At 40.9% G+C, this 20680-nt stretch overlaps 1 protein-coding gene across 3 annotated transcripts in view; it reads right to left on the reverse strand.

The window, feature by feature from the left end:
- Positions 1-20680, reverse strand: part of cdh23 (cadherin-related 23) — a 1160360-nt gene that overhangs the window by 21495 nt on the left and 1118185 nt on the right. For all 3 annotated transcript variants that reach the window (XM_063070587.1, XM_063070586.1, XM_063070588.1), the window contains 6 exons: positions 20207-20333; positions 15826-16077; positions 13738-13899; positions 9020-9276; positions 7673-7770; positions 3839-3959 (listed from right to left, as the gene is read on the reverse strand). In XM_063070587.1, coding sequence (XP_062926657.1) covers positions 3839-3959; positions 7673-7770; positions 9020-9276; positions 13738-13899; positions 15826-16077; positions 20207-20333 — 1017 coding nt within the window. The remainder of the gene's footprint in view (positions 1-3838; positions 3960-7672; positions 7771-9019; positions 9277-13737; positions 13900-15825; positions 16078-20206; positions 20334-20680) is intronic.

Raw genomic sequence — 20680 nt, forward strand, 5'->3', positions numbered from 1 at the left:
ATGTTTCTATAATGCATTAATACAATAATCATTTGACTCATTGTAGACAAATGATTCCTAGGATCTGTCAGCAATTTCAACACTATTGTCTTAAGTGACTTTCAGGACAGCAAAAGACTCAGCTAATTTTCATTAGCAAGATTTATGTTTTTAGCTGTCTTCATTTCCTCATCAAGTTTGCAGATTTCATTAGCTTTAGAGATGTTGGTAGTAAAGGAGGTTACCACAGATTACAGTTAGGGAAGTGGGCCGAGGAGTGGCTGCTGAGTACAAACACAAAGTTTATTGAAAGTGGTGTCACAGATGGATGGGTGGTGAGAAAGGCCATAAGCAGGGCATTGAGTATCAGGATTTGGGACATTAAGTTGCTAGTTTTACAAGTCAATGATGAGGCCACACTCGGGAGTACTATGTACAGTTTTCATCACCCTGTTATAAGAAAGATGTGGCTAAACTGTGAGGAGTGCGTAAAAGTGAGGACTAGAGTGCCTGAGAAGTCAGCCAGGCTTGGTCTTTCGTCCTTGTAACATGGGAGAATCAGGGGTGACCTTACAGAAACATTTACAATTATGAAGGGCATAGATGAGGGAAATTCAAAACTAGAGGGCATAGCGTTAGGGTGAGGGGGTTAAGATTTAAAAGGGAATTAAGGGGCTATCCTTTCACACAGACAGTGGTGAGTATATGGAATGAGCTGCCTGAAGAGTGATTGAGGCAGATACAATTGTATTATTTATGAATCACTAGGATGGGCACCCGGAGGGACAGGGCTTGAAGAGATATGGGCTGAACACAGGAAATTGGGATGAGCTGGGTGGGTGCCATGATCGACAAAGACTGATTGGGCTGAAGGTCCTGTATATATGCTGTGTCGCTCTTCGACTAGTGAGTAAAATTGAGAGATTTTTAAATTTAGATATTTTCTGCCAGAGGATGAAGATAGCAGTTTGCTGAAACTTTCCAATTGTCAAAACTGGACAGAAAATTGCTGGAAGCTAGAATACCATTTGTGGCCTTCTCGATCCCTGTCATTTGAGTCTCATGAGAATGGTTATTACATAATTCAATGTAATAAAGTGACTGGCAATACGATAGGGTCTTTTAAGAGACTTTTGGAAAGGTACATGGAGCTTAGAAAAATAGAGGGCTATGAGTAACCCTATAATTTCTAAGGTAAGGGCATGTTTGGCACAACTTTGTGGACCAAAGGGCCTGTATTATGCTGTAGGTTTTCTGTGTTTCTATGGACACAAAGGCACTGGATGTCATAATGCTATAAAAATGTAGTACTGAAATGCAACACTTTGATGTCTATGCTTCATCTTTCAGTTTCAGCTCAAATTTTTGTTTCTTTCTCCACTTAGCCTGCTCTTAAATTCATCCATGATTAACTAATTCAAATGTGGCTGTAAAAGCTAAGAGCATCAGAAATACTGGAGAGGTAGGCACCTTGACCATAATTAATCTGCTTTTGGTTCCAACTAAAGTTTCCTGCTTCATCCCTATAATTCATGATTCGTTTATCACATAAAAGTGGAATCTCTGCCTTTAATGCCTCAGCATTCACATCTTCATGGGGTACAGATTCCAAATATTCATAACTCTGAGAAATAAAAGCCATTCTTTATCTCTATCTCAAAAAGGGTGATTCATTAAAGCTGAGACTATTTTCACTGCCCTCATAACAGAACAGAGAACATGGACCAGTACGGTGCTGGCCAGACCATTCAGCCCACAATGCTGTGCTGCACTGAATGCCAATTAACACCAAATGCCACCCTCCTCTGTATCATCCATATCCATTCATTCCTTTCATTTTCATGTGAATATGTAAAAGTCTCAAACTCCACCGAACTGTCTGCCTCTACAACTAACCTGGTAACCCAACAGCTGTGTACCTCTAACATTTTCTGTTCTTATTACGTCCATATTTGTCATTGTGAGATCATGCTAATAATTTGTTATTCAGCTGAGTCTCTTGGAATAAAAGATCAACACTACCGGCTGCATTGACCAGGGAGAAAACTCAAGGCATATTAAAAACAAGTTTGTTTTTAATATTTAATAAATATAGAAAGTCCCCATAAGAGATGACCAATAATTATCCACTTGATTTAAGGGCCATTTTCCTTCCCCAGTGATAAGCAGATGGACATGAGAGGCAACCAATGACGAGCAGATGTACATGAGAGGCAACCAATGACGAGCAGATGGACATGAGAGGCAACCAATGACAAGCAGATGGACATGAGAGGCAACCAATGACGAGCAGATGGACATGAGAGGCAACCAATGCTGGAGGAGGAGGAGGAGGGCATGTGATGAAATTTCCAGGAATACTTCCAGTATCAGCTGCAGCATCTGTGGCAGCGCAAGTGCAGGTTAATCAGACCCACAGAATTGCCAGCAGGGCTTATTTGTTTGCTGAGTGGCTCTGACACCAAACATGATGTCTGCCAGTGTGCTTCTGATCTGTAATCAATGCAGTCTCTCTGCTTGTTCTATATCTAGTACCCAATCTGAATTTCCAGCTTGCATCTGAGGGTGAGGAGAGTGAAGGTAACATCCAAATAAACTTTCTCAGTAACTGAGCTGCTTCCACTCTGGTTTGTTGGGTTCTGTGGTAAGGCAAATGTGGGACACACAGATGGGTAACACATACAAAATACTGGAGGAACTCAGCAAGCCAAACACCATCTACAGAGGGGAATGAACAGTCGACATTTTGGGACAAGACCCTTAATCAGGACTGAATGGAAGGGTACAACAGCCGAGGAGTATAAGCTGGCAGGTGATAGGTGAGGGGAAACGTAGATGGGTGGATGACGTGAGTAGCTGGGAGGTACTAGGTGAAAGATGTAAAGGCTGAAAAAGGAATCTGATAAAAGATGACAGTGGCTATGGAAGAAAGAGAACCACAGGGAGGTAATGGGCAGGTGAGAAGAAGCGAAGGGGTGAGAGGGGAATGGAAAAGGAGAGACGGAGGGGCGAGAAGTTACCAGAAGATAGAGAATCCAAAGCTCATGCCATTAGGTTAGATTATGATCCAAAGATGGAGAGTGATGAAGTGGGAAATTGATTGTGAGGTAGTGGACTCCTATCATTTACACTGGACATCTCTGTCCAGGGGCTCTAAATTCTCAATACAATTCTGAATGCTCTTCTTCCATCTTGAGTGGTTGCGAGTCAGAAATTCTCAGTGGCCAATAGGAATGAGGCAACTTTCCAAAGAGGCTTTCAGACCATCCTTGAATTCTGTCATGCAGCCTACGTGCCAATCAACATACCACTGGTAATAATGAGGCCGTGGATTTTTTTCATGTTTATGAGTCATTTTGAGTCTGTTTTGTGGTCTTTTAAGTTATGAAAATACAGGGGAATACATTAGCTTTCTGCTTCTGTAATGAGGTTAAATTGAATCAGTAAATACAGTAATTATATTTTAACATGCTATCCATTATTACCATAATTACCAGTTGATACAATTTTGGGGTTTCCAGTGAGTTATCTTGTTATGTCGCTGACCAGTAAACCATTAAAATGTGTGCAAGAATTTGGTCAAAAGTCTCACTGCAAAGTCCACATTTTGAAAACTGTACTCTTGAAATGAAATGTGTGACTGACATTACAAATTACTGGACATTGCCAATATAAAGTTTACTGATTTTGAAGAACTTTGTGAGGTAGGTCTTCCATAGTGCGTTTTCAGTTGTCATTGGTTAAACTCTAAAAATTCAAGTAATGCAAAGATTTTATCCACCATGTTTTCAAATCACATTAGATATGAGAATAAAGTGTATTACCTTTGTTAACACTAAGACACCCAATTAAAAATTACCTGCAAAGATGTCATATCATTAGCCACCCTGACAGTCACAGCTGGCTGGACATCGAGGACATTGTAATTACGGAACAGATTCCTTAATTGTTCTTTATTTTCATCAATCATTTGTATCACCCTGAAAGAGGAGAATACTGTGAGTTGGGTAATTTGGACAATAATAAAAGACAAACATTCTCCTTCTGCTAGAAAAAAATTCTCTCTCTCTCTCTCCTCCTCTTCTATTCCCCATTCTGGCCTCTTACCTCTTCTCATCCACCTATCAACTCCCACTGGTGCTCCTCCTCTTTCACTTTCTCCTGTGGTCCACTCGCTTCTCCTATCAGATTTCCTCATCTCCAAACCTCTGCTTTTCCCACCTGCCTGGCTTCACCTATCACTTTCTAGCTATTCTCCTTCCCGTCCCCCCACTTTATTCTAGTATCTCCCCCCCTTCCTTTCCAGTCCTGAAGAAGAGCCTTGGTCCAACACGTTGACTGTTTGTCCATTTTTATGGATGCAGCCTGACCTGAATACCTCCAGCATTCTGCCTGTATAGCTTTGGGTTTCCAGCAACTGCTGTGTTTCTTGCGCTTAACATTCACCGTTTCTTTGTGGTGCAAGATTGGAAATTTCCTTGTGTAGATTATTGTGGTACAGCATTTTCAATTACTTTGTGGTAGAGCACTCAAACACTTGTGGGGCATTGCTTAACCATCCACAATAAACGTACACCTGACTTGATTCCCAGTCTAATGTGCTCCATAGTTTGTCTTTTTAAAGCACAGTAGCTTTACCACAGCAAAGCATCCACTAGTGCCAATCTTAAATAAAGCAGCTTCAGAATTCCACGGATAAATCAATACTAGCCAGATCACTGTATCTGAATCATTTATGCCCAACCAGAAAACTCATGTTTAGGCACAAACAAGAGACAATCTGTAGATGCTGGAAATCTGAGCAACACACACAAAATGCTGGAGGAACTTAGCAGGCCAGGCATCATCTATGGAAAAATTCAGTTGACATTTTGGGCAGAAACCCTTTGGCAGGACTGTCAGGAAAGATTTTCTCGTAAGGAAACCATGTTGACTTTGGCCTGTTTTGTCATATGTCACTAAGTATTCCAGAACCTCATCCTTAGTAATGGATTCCAACATCTTCCCAACCACTGAAGTCAGGCTAACTGGCCTACAATTTTCTTTCTTCTGCCTCCCTCCCTTCCGAAAGAGTGGAGTGACATTTTAAAATTTCCAGTCCTGCAGAACCATTCCAGAATCTAGTGATTCTTGAAAGATCATTACTAATACATCCACAATATCTTCAGCTACTTCCTTCAGAACTGAGGTGTAGTCCATCTGGTCCAGGGGACTTACCCTCTTCAAACCTTTCAGCTTCCCAAGTACCTTCTCCTTAGTAATAGCAACAACACCCACTTATGCCTTCTGGCACTCTCAATTTTGTGACATATCATTAGTGTCTTCCTCAGGTTTGTCAGCCATTTCTTTGTTCCCCTGTTACTACCTTTCCAGCATCATTTTCCAGCAGGCTAATATCCACTCCTGCCTTTTTTTTACTCTTTATACTGTACACATAACTGAAAGAACTTTTTGTATCTTCTTTTATTTTATTGGCTTGCTTTCCTTCATATTTCATCTTTTCTCTCCTTATGGCTTTTTTGGTTGCTTTCTGTTGGTTTAAAAAATCTTCCCAATCCTCTAATTTACCACTAATTTTTGCAATATTATATGTTCTCTCTTTTCCTTTTATGCTATCTTTGACTTCCCTTGTCAGCCATTGCTTCATCCTCCCTTTAAAATACTTATCCCTCTTTGGGATGTATCTATCCTGAACTTTCTGAATTGCCCCCAGAAACTCTAGCCATTGCTGTTTTGCCATCATCCCTGCTAGTGTCTCCTTCCAATAAACTTTGGCCAGCTCCTCTTCATGCCTCTGTAATTCCCTTTACTCCACTGTAATACTGATACATCTTACTTTATTTTCTCTCTTTCAAACTGCAGGGTGAATTCTATCATATCGTGACCTTCTAAGGGTTCTTTTAACTTCGGCTCCATATACTAGAAGAATGAGAAGTGATCTCATTGAAACAGACAAGAATCTGAGGACATTTACTGAAGTAGGGGAAAATTGAACTAGGCGGCGTGGTTTCAATTGTCCATTTCAGATGAAGATGAAAATAAAAATTCTTACTCCAGGGAATAGAAATTCTCCTCTCTATAGCTCAATAATTTAGTTTATTCACAGTGAAGAATAATAGACATTTACCTACAAGGAAGTTACTGGATTAGCAATCAACTTTGTGATGCCCTCTAAAAGGACTTTGGGAGACTTCTGAATCTTGGAAGGATTTTTAAAATGCAAGTTGACCCATCTTCCTTTCTTAGTGGATGGTGTCTGTTCCTAATGGATATCTACTATAGAAGTTGTAAACAACCTTGTTTTGTTCTAAATCTTTTACCCTTTTCCTTATTTTGAATGAAACCTCCCTCTAGTCATGCCATTTCACATTTTTAGTTTTATTTTTAAAATGAAATTCATTACTTTGGGAACAAACCGGCATACTTTTAGTCCAAAGATCTAGGACATTTAAATCCTCTATTTGAATAATTTCCAAAAGACAGAACGTTTTGTTTTAAAACACACCATCTTCCCAGACAGCACGCACTGCCAGTATCACTTCCCTCATACTACCATTCTCTGTTCCTGATGTTATAATGACTATCATTTAGAATTTTTACTAACCCCGTGAAATTTAAACCCTTTTCAGCAAGTCACATTGATTGGACGAAAGAGGCTACAGATGCTGAAATCTGGAGAGACATACAGAATATCAGAGGAATTCAGCTGGTCAGGCAGCATCTGTAGGAGCAAAGGGATGTTTGACATCTTAGGCTGAAATCAGTCCTTTACAGATGCTGCTCAACTTGATGAGTTCCTCCAGCAGTTTCCTTTTTCTTCAGATTCCTGCATCTTGCTGCCTCTCTTGTGTGTCACAATCTGTTTTCAGTCTGGATAAAGGTCAGCAGAGGTTTAACCCCTTTCCAATCTGTGGCAATTTCACCATCCAAAACCACATTTCCCTTCAACTGACCCCACTGGTGGGCTAACTGCTCGCTGTTCATTACTCCTAGTGCAGCTGAGTAGTAGAACTGATGGAGATGGAAGAAGAATAGATTACAGGGAAAACTAGTGAAGAAATAGGATTGCTCTGTGAGCTAGCATAGACTCAACGGACTGAAAGTCTTCCTCTGTCAAAAAGAAATATGGAAATTCATTCAAACTCTGCATATCATTGTGGACACTGCCTGCCCTGGAAACTGCCTTTGCCAAAAGATCCCTTCTGGAATGCGCTATAGGGCTATTAAAACAAAAACACCATCTTAAAAATTTCTTCCCCCAGGCGATAAATCTGATCAATGATTCTAGTTAGCAAACACACCCTTGAACATCCTTTGTCTGTTACCCACATCACTGCACTGTAAACACTTTAAACCAGTTTTTACAGTGCTGTTTACATTATAAATACATGCTCGTATTTATAAATTTATGCACACATTTTATTCCCTATCCATACTTTAACCTCTAACTTTATTTTTATATAATTCTTGCATGTTGTTTTGTTGTGTGTAGTACCAACAGACCACAGCAACTTTCTAATACATGTAAGTGTACATAGTGAATAAAGTTGATCCTTTATCCTTGAGAGGCAATTGTCTTGGTGGTACACACAGAAATTCCATATAGTTGGGAGCGTTGAGTGGCCTGAGAGGATTGGAACCTGTCCTGATATTTACAGCAGCAGAAAAGGTCGAAGCGTTGCTGCTGACTCACCTCTCCACGTCCAAGATCCGGTTTGTTTCCCTGTGCACCACATGGATCAGAACATCTGTCTGGGCAAAATTCACCCGGCCCTTCAGGTCAACGTGAAACTAAATACAAGAACAGAGCAATCATTGATGGAGACATACCACAGGGTTTACTCATCAACTCCAAACATTGCAGCAGAACTAGAAGACCAACTCTTCCCTTGCACCGCTCTATCTCTGCCAGGCACTCTTAAACAATCCAGACGACTGGATTGGACTTGATTCATGACTTGGTTTACAGAGCCTGTCACCCTGTAAATGTCCATATCCACCCTTAATATAACAGACATAGGCTAAACACATTCTACCTCCAGCTATCCAGCATCCACATTGATGAGATGATGTATTCATCCTTTCAGTGCCCAACCTTTTTCTGGCCAATGGGAATCAACTCTTAATTGCTTAATTAATTGTTTGACTATTCCATCACAATGCAATTCCAATAATATAGCAACAAATAACATCTTTAAAATAAATGCACTTTCTAAACACCTCTTTGATTTTTCTGGAGGTTAAATTATAGAGTATTTTTAAGTCAGAAATAGATATTAGGATTTTGGGGATCATAAATAGAGTTGAAGTCGACATTAAAATGGCCTTGCTGGTACTGAATGGCAGAGTGGGCCCTTCACATTCCCATTCCCATTCCCATTCCCTCGTGCCCGTGCCCACTCTTCCTCTGGTTTCTTACTGTGTTTGTTCTTAAGCATTTGTTGGGATCAGTCTGTAACTACTGAAGAGTCCAAGCAACATCCATTCAAATCCTACATAACAAAAGGTCCTCTGCTCTTCCAGCCAGGCTTCCACTGCATTCCCCTCTGTACTCTCTACATCGCTGCACAGGTCTCTAAGTTATTTGTCCCGTCACAAGATGCTGCCATCTTATTCCACTGGCTGCTGACTCCAGAACTGAAGAACACGGTCCTCGTGATAAGCCCTTGGAATTAGGACTGAGATGAAATTCTTGTGAGTCTATACTGAGAAGGCTGAGGATACACTGTTCCTGGTCAACGGGGCATTGAACATTAAGATTGGGTAGATTTTTGGGGGCACAAGGTAGTTGGAGGATATGTAAATTGGGGTGGGAGTGGGGAAGGGTTTTTAATGTTTTAGTAGCAGATTTGATGGAGTTAGCGTGAAGGGTTGTAGATCTGCCATGATTATACTTCTTACAGCCACTACACAACTGTACACATTGAAGTCTGGCCTCACTATAAGGTAGCAGTGCGATGCTGTTGAATGATACACGCTCTGCTCTTGGTTCTGGTTTGATCTGCACTCCTGAATAAGCAATCAAGAGTAAAATAATTACCTGCACATCGTCCGTGTTGACTATGGCTCCAGTGATGTTAGAAAGTAATTTAATGAATTGCTCGCCAAACTCCCGCACCCTCTCGGGAATCTCATTGATGACGATCTTGACCCGCTGGTCGTCCCTCAGAATGTAAATCCCGATCACTGACGTATCGTTGTGTCCAGCCAGGTCTGACGCCATGATGTCCACCAGGAAATACCCGGGGCTGTAGGCTGTGAAGAGGTCGAAGGTCCTCACAATGCCATCATGTTCCCCTGCAAATGATTCCAGGGATAATACTTTTAACATGCAGGGCTCTTCAGCAACAAGGTCTCTAGTCACCAGGTTACAGGATACGAGAGACAAAGATAGGACGCAAACAAGGAGCCTATTCTTCATATCCCTCCTAGAATAGGATGCAGAGCTGGGCTGCCAAGTGGCAGAAGGAGTTCAATCCAGAAAAGTGTGAAGTGATACACTTTGCAAGATTGAACTTGAAGGCAGAGTACAGGGTCAATAGCAGGACTCTTAGCAGTGTGGAGGAACAAAGGGATCTGGGGGTCCATGTCCATAGATCTCTCAAAGTTGCTGTGCAAGTTGGTAGGGTGCTTAAGAAGGGTGGTGTTGCCGTTCATTAGTCAAGGTACTGAGTTCAAGAGCTGTGAGGTGATGTTGCAGCTCAGTAAAACTCTGGTTAGACCACACGTGGAGTATTCTGTTGAGTACTGGTCACCTCATTATAGGAAGGACGTGGAAACTTTAGACAGGGCACAGAGAAGATTTACCATGATGCTGCCTGGGTTAAGGAGCCTGTCGTATGAGGGTAAGTTGAGTGAGCTGGAGTTTTTTTGCAGCGAAGGAGGATGAGAGGTGACTCCACAGATTTCTACAAGATAATAAGAGGCACAGATAGAATAGACAGTTAGAGACTTTTTTTCCAGGGTGGAAATGGCTAATATGAGGGGCATAATTTTAAGGAGATTGGAGGGAAGTCTAAAGGGCAATGTTCCCTCTAAGGTGTGCGTGTGCACATACACACATCTTTTGCTACTAGCACACAAAGGAAGTTAAAATGCGCACAAAAGGTTGTCACCCTCTATCTCGTTGGCATGTTAAGTATATTTCACAATCGTACACAATCACATTTCCTTTTCTGGTTTCTGATGCGGACATTGTTGACAATGTGGAGTTTGTGATGATTTGTCTGCAGATTTTAGAACTGGCTTATTTATACTGTTTTATTGAATAAATTATTGATTTATTTAGTGAAGTGCAAAAGAACTGCTAGTTCATTTAACGTGGAATGGCTTAATGAAACAGTAGAAACTGTTACACTGAAAGCTCATGAGGTCAGGAACATGCATAGAAACTGAAAACCTACAGCACAATACAGGCCCTTTGGCCCACAAAGTTGTGCTGAACATGTCCCTACCTTAGAAATTACTAGGCTTACCCATAGCCCTCTATTTTTCTAAGCTCCATGTACCTATCCAAAAGTCTCTTAAGACACCCTATCGTATCTGCCTCCATCACCATTGCCGGCAGCCCATTCCACTTTCTGTGTAATAAACTTACCCCTGACATCTCCTCTGTACCTACTCCCAAGCACCTTAAACCTGTGTCCTCTTGTGGCAACCATTGCAGCCCTGGGAAAAAGCCTCTGACTATCCACATGATCAATGCCTCTCATCACCTTATACACCTCTATCAGGTCACCTCTCATCCTTCATCACTCCAAGGAGAAAATGCCGAGTTCACTCAACCTATTCTCATAAGGCATGCTCCCCAATCCAACCAACATCCTTGTAAATCTCCTCTGCACTCTTTCCATGTTTTCCACATCCTTCCTGTAGTGAGGTGACCAGAACTGAGCACAGTACTCTAAGTGGGGTCTGACCAGGGTCCTATATAGCTGCAACATTACCATTTGGCTCCTAAATTCAATTCCACGGTTGATGAATGCCAATACACCGTATGCCTTCTTAACCACAGAGTCAACTTGCGCAGCTGCTTTGAGTGTCCTATGGACTCAGACCCCAAGATCCCTCTGATCCTCCACAATGCCAAGAGTCTTACCATTAATACTATATTCTACCATCATATTTGACCTACCAAAATGAACCACTTCACACTTATCTGGGTTGAACTCCATCTGCCACTTCTCAGCCCAGTTTTGCATCTTATCAATGTCCTACTGTAACTTCTGACAGCCCTCCACACTATCCACAACACCTCCAACCTTTGTGTCATCAGCAAACTTACTAACCCATCCCTCCACTTCCTCATCCAGGTCATCTATAAAAATCATGAAGAGTAAGGGTCCCAGAACAGATCCCTGAGGCACACCACTGGTCACTGATCTCCATGCAGAATATGACCCAAGGATATATCTATGAGAAATATTTATGTACAATACAAAAATTGGTGTTACCTGTGTCTATTGTCGTGATGCAAAAGTTGCTGGAGAATTTGCAAGTGGGAAGAAGTGGAGTGATATTTGGAAACCTGACTTTTTAAAGCATCATTTAACAAGCAAATCACATATGGACCGTGTTCAAAAGCTCCAGCAAGGAAATCCTTCATTAACTGCTACAGGCATGCTTCATGTGTTTTGTGCGAGTGCAGATGAACAAGAATGAAAACGATCAAACCCAGAGGAGATCGAGGTTCTTATTGACAACATTTTGCTAACTGTTAAAATGAATACTGCCATATATAAAATTCAGTGGCACATGTTGTTACTGGGCAAAAAAATTGCACAGCACAAGATTTTTGCACACACTGGTCATTACAAATTAGAGGGAATATTGATGGGTGGGGATCTTAGAGGTAGGTTCTGTTTAATACAGAGAGTGCTGGGTATGTGGAATGCACTGATGGGGTTGGATCATTTATGGTAGGAACAGTTAACAGACTCTTAGACAAGCACGTAGATGAATGAAAAATGGAGGGCTATGTGGATAGAAGGGCTAGATTGATTTTGTAGCATGTTAATAGGTTGGCACAACATCGTGGGTCAAAAGATCTGTACTGTGGTGTACTATTCTACGTTCCATTTTCTTGTTAGTTGTGTAACTTTAAAATGACTGGTAGAAGGATAAGTTGGGAATTGAAGTAAATCTTATTTAATGTGTGGGTTTGGAATTCAATGCCCGATAGAGGTTTGGAATATTTAAACAGGTTCCAACTTAAGTGCTGTAAACTACAGGGCCACTATGGAGATAGGGCTATGGGATCAGGGAATGGGATTACCAAGCCCTCTGTTGGCCTGTATGAACCTGATGGACTGAACTCTCTCCTCCTATGTTATAAATTCTTACAACATTACAACTAAAGGAATGCCACTTATTGTTTCTTACTGATTGACCCTGAACAGAATATCAAAGGTGGGAGAAGGTCCAGTTTCTGCTACTGTGTTGTTCTATGCAATAACTCTGCTACAGACTGTCCCATACCCAGCTGTGAAAGGAGGAGCGTTGGGCGTGAAGTTAGCAACCCCACCCCATTAAAAACCCAGAGCTACAGAAATTCCAACAGAAGCTCCAAAGACCTCCTGGGAGAGGAAGAATCTTAAGATGAGCTACATCTGGGGACGACTTGAACAACCGTCCCAGGACAGAGGACTCAGTTGAGCTGCTGTCGGCTGCTTCTACCCCAATAGGAGTGATGGGCTGAAGAAGAAGTAGTCCTATTTTCTGTGAAGTAGGTTCAGTTCAGCAGTTCTGTCAACGTGGCAGAGTGTGATGTCTGCCAACCGCAGCTTTCTGCGTTTTGCTTGGAGTTTCCGATTAGTTTGTTGACAGCCACACGAGAGTGCAATGAAATTCCTTCTTCCTGTGAAGCTCAGAGAGTAAATAGTATATCTGGTTATCTACTGACTCTCCTTGGAGCGAGAGGTGACTCGATAGGAGTGTATAAGATGATAAGTGGTTCTGATAGAGAGGACAGACAGTGTCTTTTTTTCTAGGGCTGAAATGGCTAATATGAGAGGGAATAATTTTACCACGATTGGAAGATAGTACAGTGGGGATGTCAGAGGAAGGTTTTTTATACACACAGAGTGGCAGGTACCTGGGACATGCTCTTGGGGGTGATGGTTGAGGCTGATAAATGAAGGACATTTAAGAGACTCTTAGGCACAGAGATGAAAGAAAATGGAGGCATATGTGAGAGGGAAGCGTTAAGATTGATCCTGGAGTAGGTTAAAAGTTCGGCACAACATTGGGGGCCGAAGGGCCTGTACTGAGCTTTACTGTTCTATGTTCTGTGACAATCTTTTTTTATACAATGTCTTTCAACAGTAAAACATCCCTGGCCACTTCACAAAAAATATTAGAATAGAGGTGATGACAAGTACACTAGAAATCTGGTCAAAGAAGATGATTTCTTTTTACCTTTGGTATTGGATGAGACTGTATTTAGGGAGGGGATTCTACAATCTGAGGAAAACATGGATAAAATTTTCAATGTCTTCTCTTAAACCCCTCTTTGACCAGTCCTCTGGTCACCCATCCTAATATTTCCATCCTGGTGTTTTTATTTGAGTTCTGTGAAATGATTTGGAATTTTTTTGTACATGAATGGTATTGAGGAAAATTGTTATAATGTGGAGAATGGCATTTTGCACCAATTTATTAAATCACAATGTTTATAGGATACCACCATGAGCCCAGTGTTAAGGTTTTGTAGCAACAGACTCTCAGGTAAACTGAAGCTCATGTCTCCTGTAATCCTACCTATGATGAAGACATTCCCAACATCTTCAGAATCATTGAGCTGCAGGTTTATGTAGCGGATATTAATAATCTGATAGAAGACCAGGCTATTGTTTCCAATATCAGCGTCATATGCCTCCACTCTGATCAGTTCAGAGCCAACTTTAGCATCGGTTGCAACACCTATGGGCAGGAGATAGATCCATTAGTATCTACACAGAAAGGAGATCCACGAATAGCAACATCAGATGCCACTGATGGCCTAGGTGATGAGAAGAATCATAAGGATGAAACATTCCTATCTTTCCTCACAGATCAATCAAACCAACAGACACGTAGGTTCAGCCTCTCTCAAAAGAGGAGAAGCTGATGCTGCTATTGGCATATAAGCATTGTGGCAAATGCCTAACAGATCAGGCAGAAACCAAATTAATACCTCAGATCAATGACCTCTCATTAGGAAAAGGAGGTGAGAAGGGATAGTTGGTGATATGACAGAGGGTAGTGAAATAAAATGACAAAATAAATATTAATTATACAAGGTAATGAAAGCCCAGGAGAAATGAAAAGACACAATAATTAACCACAGGGACATGGACAAATGCTCAAATCTGGAATCTATTCCAGACGACTTTGCCGTTCAGTTCCTCCTCCCTTCTACTCAATCACGTTCTTCTTCTTTCTTTTCCCTCCATTTCTCTGCATCTTAATACTTGTCTTATCTTGCAAGCTTACCTCTTCCGACCAATGTTTAGCGACCTTTACAAAACTTTGTTTTACTTCAGATTTCTTGCAGTATTTTGCTTTTGTTAGTCAGAAGCCACACTCAACTAATTGAAAATTCTGATGTGGCTAATTTCACTCCCAATTAATCAACAGAAAAGTAAAAAAATTCTAGGTGCTCCGATTTAACTGTTCATATTGACCTGGTGTAAGCATGTAAGCAGGTAGGATGAGAGGAAAACCTGTAGTTTGATTGCTGTTTGAAGCTCACTTCTTGGTTAAGGAATTGTGGTAAATTTTACCAAATTTTAAAAAATTATCATCATTATGACAGTGTTTTCTATCACTATAGCGAATTTATACTCATGCACTTCACAATTGCACAATGAGCCATAATGATTTATATTCAGTTGAGACAAAAATCATAATTACAAAATAAAAGATCTTTTATACAATGCTATTGAAGATTTGTCAAAGTGCTGTGTTGCTTAAGCTAGCACCATTACAAAATACTGACCACTCTGACAAAATGGCTAAGGACGACATCCTCTTTTCAGCCGATGACTAAGAAAATCACATTTATACATTCAATACAGGACTTTCACTTCTGTAGTGAATGCAAGGACGGACAATTCTCCAAAGCAAAGAAACTGGATTTATACAATTATAAATGCTCCCCGCTTCCCGATAAATGTAAAGTGTTAAATCTCTGAAATCAACATCAAGAACTCAAATGAGTGTGGTTGTGTAAAGTTCCTGACCATATCAGGAAATATCAGCTTGTGCCAAAAATTAATATACTTTCAGTTACCTTGCAGTGAATACTGAATGAATTTATTATTTTTTTTCTTCTTGAATTTGTGCTTGGATTAACTGCTAGGGGAGCATGTAGGGAGGAAACTAATGAAAAGTCATATGTGGAAAGTTCTGTCAGGACATCCTTTCATTCTTCTCTCCTCTCTAGGTCCCATGGACATTTTTAGGATCCTCCTCTGAACTTGGAAGTTCCACACTCTCACCACCCTTTGAAAAGAACCTTCTTCTGAGTTCCGTGTTGAATTTATTAGTGATCGGGGTCCTTCTTCTTATCGAACCTAGTTATCATTATCCGGGCTCCCTTGGCCATTTTTTTACAGAAAAGGGCTCAGCATATTCAACTTATTCAATAAGAATAACTTTTGAGGGTCCTGGTGAAGGTCTCCTTCATCTACAGCCATTAATACAACTATGATCAAACAAAACTCAATAAATGTGATATTTCGTTTCATTCCATTACTGTGCTTATTGCTACAGAAAACCTTATGAATCAGCTTACACACTCTTTTGCTCTTGTTCTGAGTCTTACCCTAATCTTATATTCATCCATGATAAAATGATCCACCTTACCAGCTGTGTACTCTGACTTTGTGAATATAGGCGGCTGGTCATTAATGTCACCCAGGAAGATTCGGACCTCCTGGAGGGTGAGGTCAGTGCTGGGGTCAAAAACCTGACTCCTCTGTCTTGAAGGCTTCCAGTTCCGGTTGCTGGAGGCCTTGACGATGATGGTGTAGAATGGGTTTGTTTCCCGGTCCAGGTCGTTCAGCACCTTAAGCAGTCCATTCCTGTTCAAATGAAAGTTGTTTTCTGGATCTCCAGCTGTGTTGGGGAATAACTTAGTGAGCTTCTCTTTATATAAACACATTAAGATTATCTTCTAATATATCTTTAACAGATAAACAAAATGGGTGCTGTTGGTTTAAACTCTGTCTCTGATGTGGGACCGCTAACACTGGATGAATGGTTCCCTGAGCTTTTTCTCCACAGAATGCTTGTATCTAATGGACCAGACCCACTGCTCATAGAGTCATGCGGCACAGAAGTAGACCCCAAGGTCTCCCAAATCTGTGCTGACATTAATCACATCCATGATTAATGAGGAGAGAGAAGAGAGCATCTATGGAAAAGAGTAATCATTCGATGTTTTGGGTCGAGACAAAGGGCCTGAAACATTGACTGTTTAACTCCTTTTCACAGATGTTGCCTAACCTGCTGACTTCCTCCAGCATTTTGTGTGTGTGGCAAAAGCATAGACCGTTTTCTAAATGGGGAGCAAATTCAGAAACCAGAGGTGTAAAAGAACTTGGGAGTCTTCGGGAAAGATTCCATAAAGGTTAACCTGCAGATTGAGTTGGTGGTAAGGAAGGCAAGTGCAATGTTAGCATTTATTTTGAGAGAACTAGAATATACAAACAAGGGTGTTTGCTGAGGCTTCCTAAGACATTGGTCAGACTGCAGTTAAGAGTATCGTGAGCAATTTTGGACCCCTTATCAATTTTGGCCCCCTTATGAAGCTCCTCTGTACACCTTCCAATGCCTCTACTGTGCAGGCATTGGAGAGAGTCCAGAGGAGGTTCATGAGAATAATCCTGGAGATGTAAGTGTATGAGGAGCTTATGATGGCTCTGGATCCTGTACTCACTGGTGTTTAGAAGAATGGAGTGCAGGAATCTCAGTAAAACTTATCAAATATTGAAAGGCCTAAATAGAGTGGACATGGAGATGATGTTTTTCCTGTGGTGAGGGAGTCTAGGAACAAGGGCAAAGCCTCAGTATACAATGATGTCCCATTAGAACAGAGATGACAAGGAATTTCTTTAGCCAGTTTGGTGAATCTATGGAATTCATTGCTACAGACAATACCCTACTCCATCTGTTACTTCTCTGTCCATTCTCCCAATCTGAATAAGCCCTTCTGCAGACTCCCTGCTTCCTCAACACAACCTGTCCTTCCACTTATCTTTGTATCATCTGCAAACTTGACCACAAAGCCATCAATTCCATCATCATTAACATATAATGTGAAAAGAAGTGGTCCCAAAACCACTGTGTAATCCCATCAGTTAACGGCAGCCTAGCAGGAAAGGGACCTTTATTCTCACTCTTTGTCTCCTGGCAGTCAGCCCATCTTCTATCCATGCTAGAATCTTCCTTTCCTTCTGACACTCACCTACACATTTATAAATTCCCAATTAATTTACAACCCCCACCTCTTTGGGATTCCTAATGTACCTTTTTTTTTCTGCACTTTCTCTCCCCATATTAATTTTAGACCAGAAAACATGTTCAGAAGAAGGCTATTGGCCCATTAAGTCTACTCTGCCATTCAATCATGGCTGATTATTTTCTCTTTCAATTCCATTCCCCTGCCTTCTCCCCATAACCCTTGACACTCTTACTAATTAACACCTAACAACCTCTGGTTTAAATATACGCAATAATTTGGCCTCCACAGTCATCTGCGGCTATGACTTCCACTTCCCTCTGGTTACAGAAATTCCTCCTCATCTCCGTTCAAAAGGGACATCTCTCTTTTCCAGGGCTGTGTTACCCGTCCTTTAAAGTGGTTTTTTTTTTTGCCTTCACCTAATTGGATGTGTCTGGCTTGCCTGTCAGAAAAACATTTTCTTCCCACGTCAGTTTATTTTTAACAACTTAAAGTCAAAATTCAGAGAGCTTCTTCTACATTACAATAACATTTCCTTTTTATTGGCCTGAGGAGTTTTCCTTTGTTATTTGCATGACCTTGAGTTAAATCTTTATTATTCTCAAAGTTTCCAGGATATTTCAGCAGTATTGACAACCCAGCTGTGAGTTGAACTCATACCCAGCTGGGATTAAAGAGGACTTCTGTTTATTGGTTGTATAGATTAACTAATTATAGCCACAATGCTATTCCTAAATGCTGCAAATTTTCTCCAAGTGGCTAATGATAATCTGATTCCCATAGAACACAAGGGTCATTGGTTTAGTGATGGGCTCGCTCTTTAGGTGATGAAATTTCCTGATCAGTCAGGGCATCAAAGGATATGGAGAGAAGGCAGGTGTATGGTGTTGAGTGGGATCCGGGATCAGCCATGATGTAATGGTGGAGCAGACTTGATGGGCTGAATGGCCTAATTCTGCTCTGATGTCTTATGAAATAGGAGACTGAAGTTGAAGGAACAGCAACAAGGCATATGTTCACATTTAACACCATAACACAAAGGAGCAGAATTAGACCATTTGGCCCATCAAATATGCTCCGCCATTCCATCACTGCTGATTTATTATTTCTCTCAATCCCATTCCTCTGCCTTTTCCCCATAAACCCTCACTAATTTTTGGCCTGTCCCCTAAAACCCTCACTAATTTTTATAGATGCACCGTAGAAAGCATTCTTCTAGGGTGCATCACAACCTGGTATGGAAGTTGTCTTGTCCAAGACCGAAAGAAGCTGCAGAAGATCATGAACACGGCGCAGCACATCACACAAACCAATCTTCCGTCCTTGGACTCACTTTACACCACACGCTGTTGGAGCAGTGCTGCCAGGATAATTAAGGACACGACCCACCCAGCCAACACACTTTTCGTCCCTCTACCTTCCGAGAGAAGGTTCAGGAGCTTGAAGACTCGTACGGCCAGATTTGGGAACAGCTTCTTTCCATCTGTGAAAGACTGCTGAACGGATCCTGACCCGGATCTGGGCCGTACCCTCCAAATATCCGGACCTGCCTCTCGGTTCTTTTGCACTACTTTACTTTCCAGTTTTCTATTTATGATTTATAATTTAAATTTTTAATATTCACCAATTTTTACTATTTTTAATATTTAATATTTGTAATCCAGGGAGTGGGAAGCGCAGAATTAAATATCGCTGTGATGATTGTACATTCTAGTATCAATTGTTTGGCGACAATAAAGTATAAAGTATAAGAGTATAACTTTTGACACCCTTACTAACAATATAACCACATAATTGACTTAATCTTAAACTAAGTTCCCAGTACCTCAAAATGGACACGATGACAGGAACTGTGGGATTTACTGGATGAGATGGACAGCTTGGTTCAGGGGACGTGTTTTTGAATTTCCGGATGGTTGAGGCCAAGTGGGAAAAACTGGTGGGGCACAGGGAGGGATTATGTTGTAAAGTGGAGGAAGGCTTTGCACGGGCAAGGAGGCAAGGTCATTGCCTGAAGGTTACATTGGCTCCGGGATGTGTGGCGACACCCACGGGCTGCCCCCAGCACATCCTTAAGTGTGGTGGTTGTTAACACATTTCACTGTATATTTCTATGCACATGTGATAAATAAATGAATCTGAATCTGATGACATTAAAGAGAATAACGTATAGTTTTTGTTTTGGTCTTCAGTCAGAGAGAGTTAACAAAATGTCTTCTTCTATTATTCTTTCATGAAACATTGAAATAGGAGACTGAAACAATGTCTATTGTCTATACTTTATTGCTTTTGTTGTGGCTATTTTAGTGGGTATTGGGAAGCAGATGGTCAGTATTGGTTAGTTAGGAGTCACATATAGATCAGGTTGGGTAAGGACAACAGACTTCCTTCTCTGAAATGCGCTCAACCAGATTGGAATATAGTAAGCATGCGGTCACCATTTCTGACACCAGCTTTTAAATCCAGTTTAATTAATTACTTGAATGGAAATTCCCCACTTGCCATGATGGGATTGAACACATTGGTATTAAGACTCTTAATACCAATCCAGTACTGTGACCATTGTACCGTGCTATGGAGGGAGAGTATAAAGGTCATGATTCTCTGAGATTTGGACTTTGGATATTTTGGGGTTATTCCAAATGCCCCCAATATGGTTGGTTCAGAGGGTAGGAATAACCAGGTCAGCAAGCCAAGGAATAGAAGATGATAATAGAGTTGGGAATAATACACAAAGTTTAGGCAAACAATGAAGTACACCTCAACTGACTGGGAACGCACCTGCTATGAAGTAATAGACCACAGCATTAGCGCCCTCATCTGCATCGATGGCTCCAGTCACATTCCCGACAACTGTCGCAGGATCAGAGTGTTCAGCCACAAAAAGGAGCTGGTACTGTAAACTTCTCTAACAAAAGAGGAACATCGCATCAGATCAGCTACTTATTATTGACAGAGAGATAAACTCAGCAAAAACATTTGAAATTGAAACAAAACCTTCACATTCTTATAACTTAAAACAAAGTTGACCTTTGTCTCTGCACTTTGAAAATATTTTCCATTTTATTCCACTTGTGCATTTTCCTACATGATTCCAGAATCTTAATTGTTTTAGAGATATAAAGATGGTCACCCTTCTTTTAAAACGTACCCATCTACTTTTCATATCTAGTTTATTTGAAACACCATTACAACGTGCTACGATTGGGATGCTGATCTTTTTCAGTGCTGTAATTTCCTGAAAATTACAACAAT

Source organism: Mobula hypostoma, chromosome 18 (assembly GCF_963921235.1).
Source record: "Mobula hypostoma chromosome 18, sMobHyp1.1, whole genome shotgun sequence".
NCBI lineage: Eukaryota > Metazoa > Chordata > Chondrichthyes > Myliobatiformes > Myliobatidae > Mobula > Mobula hypostoma.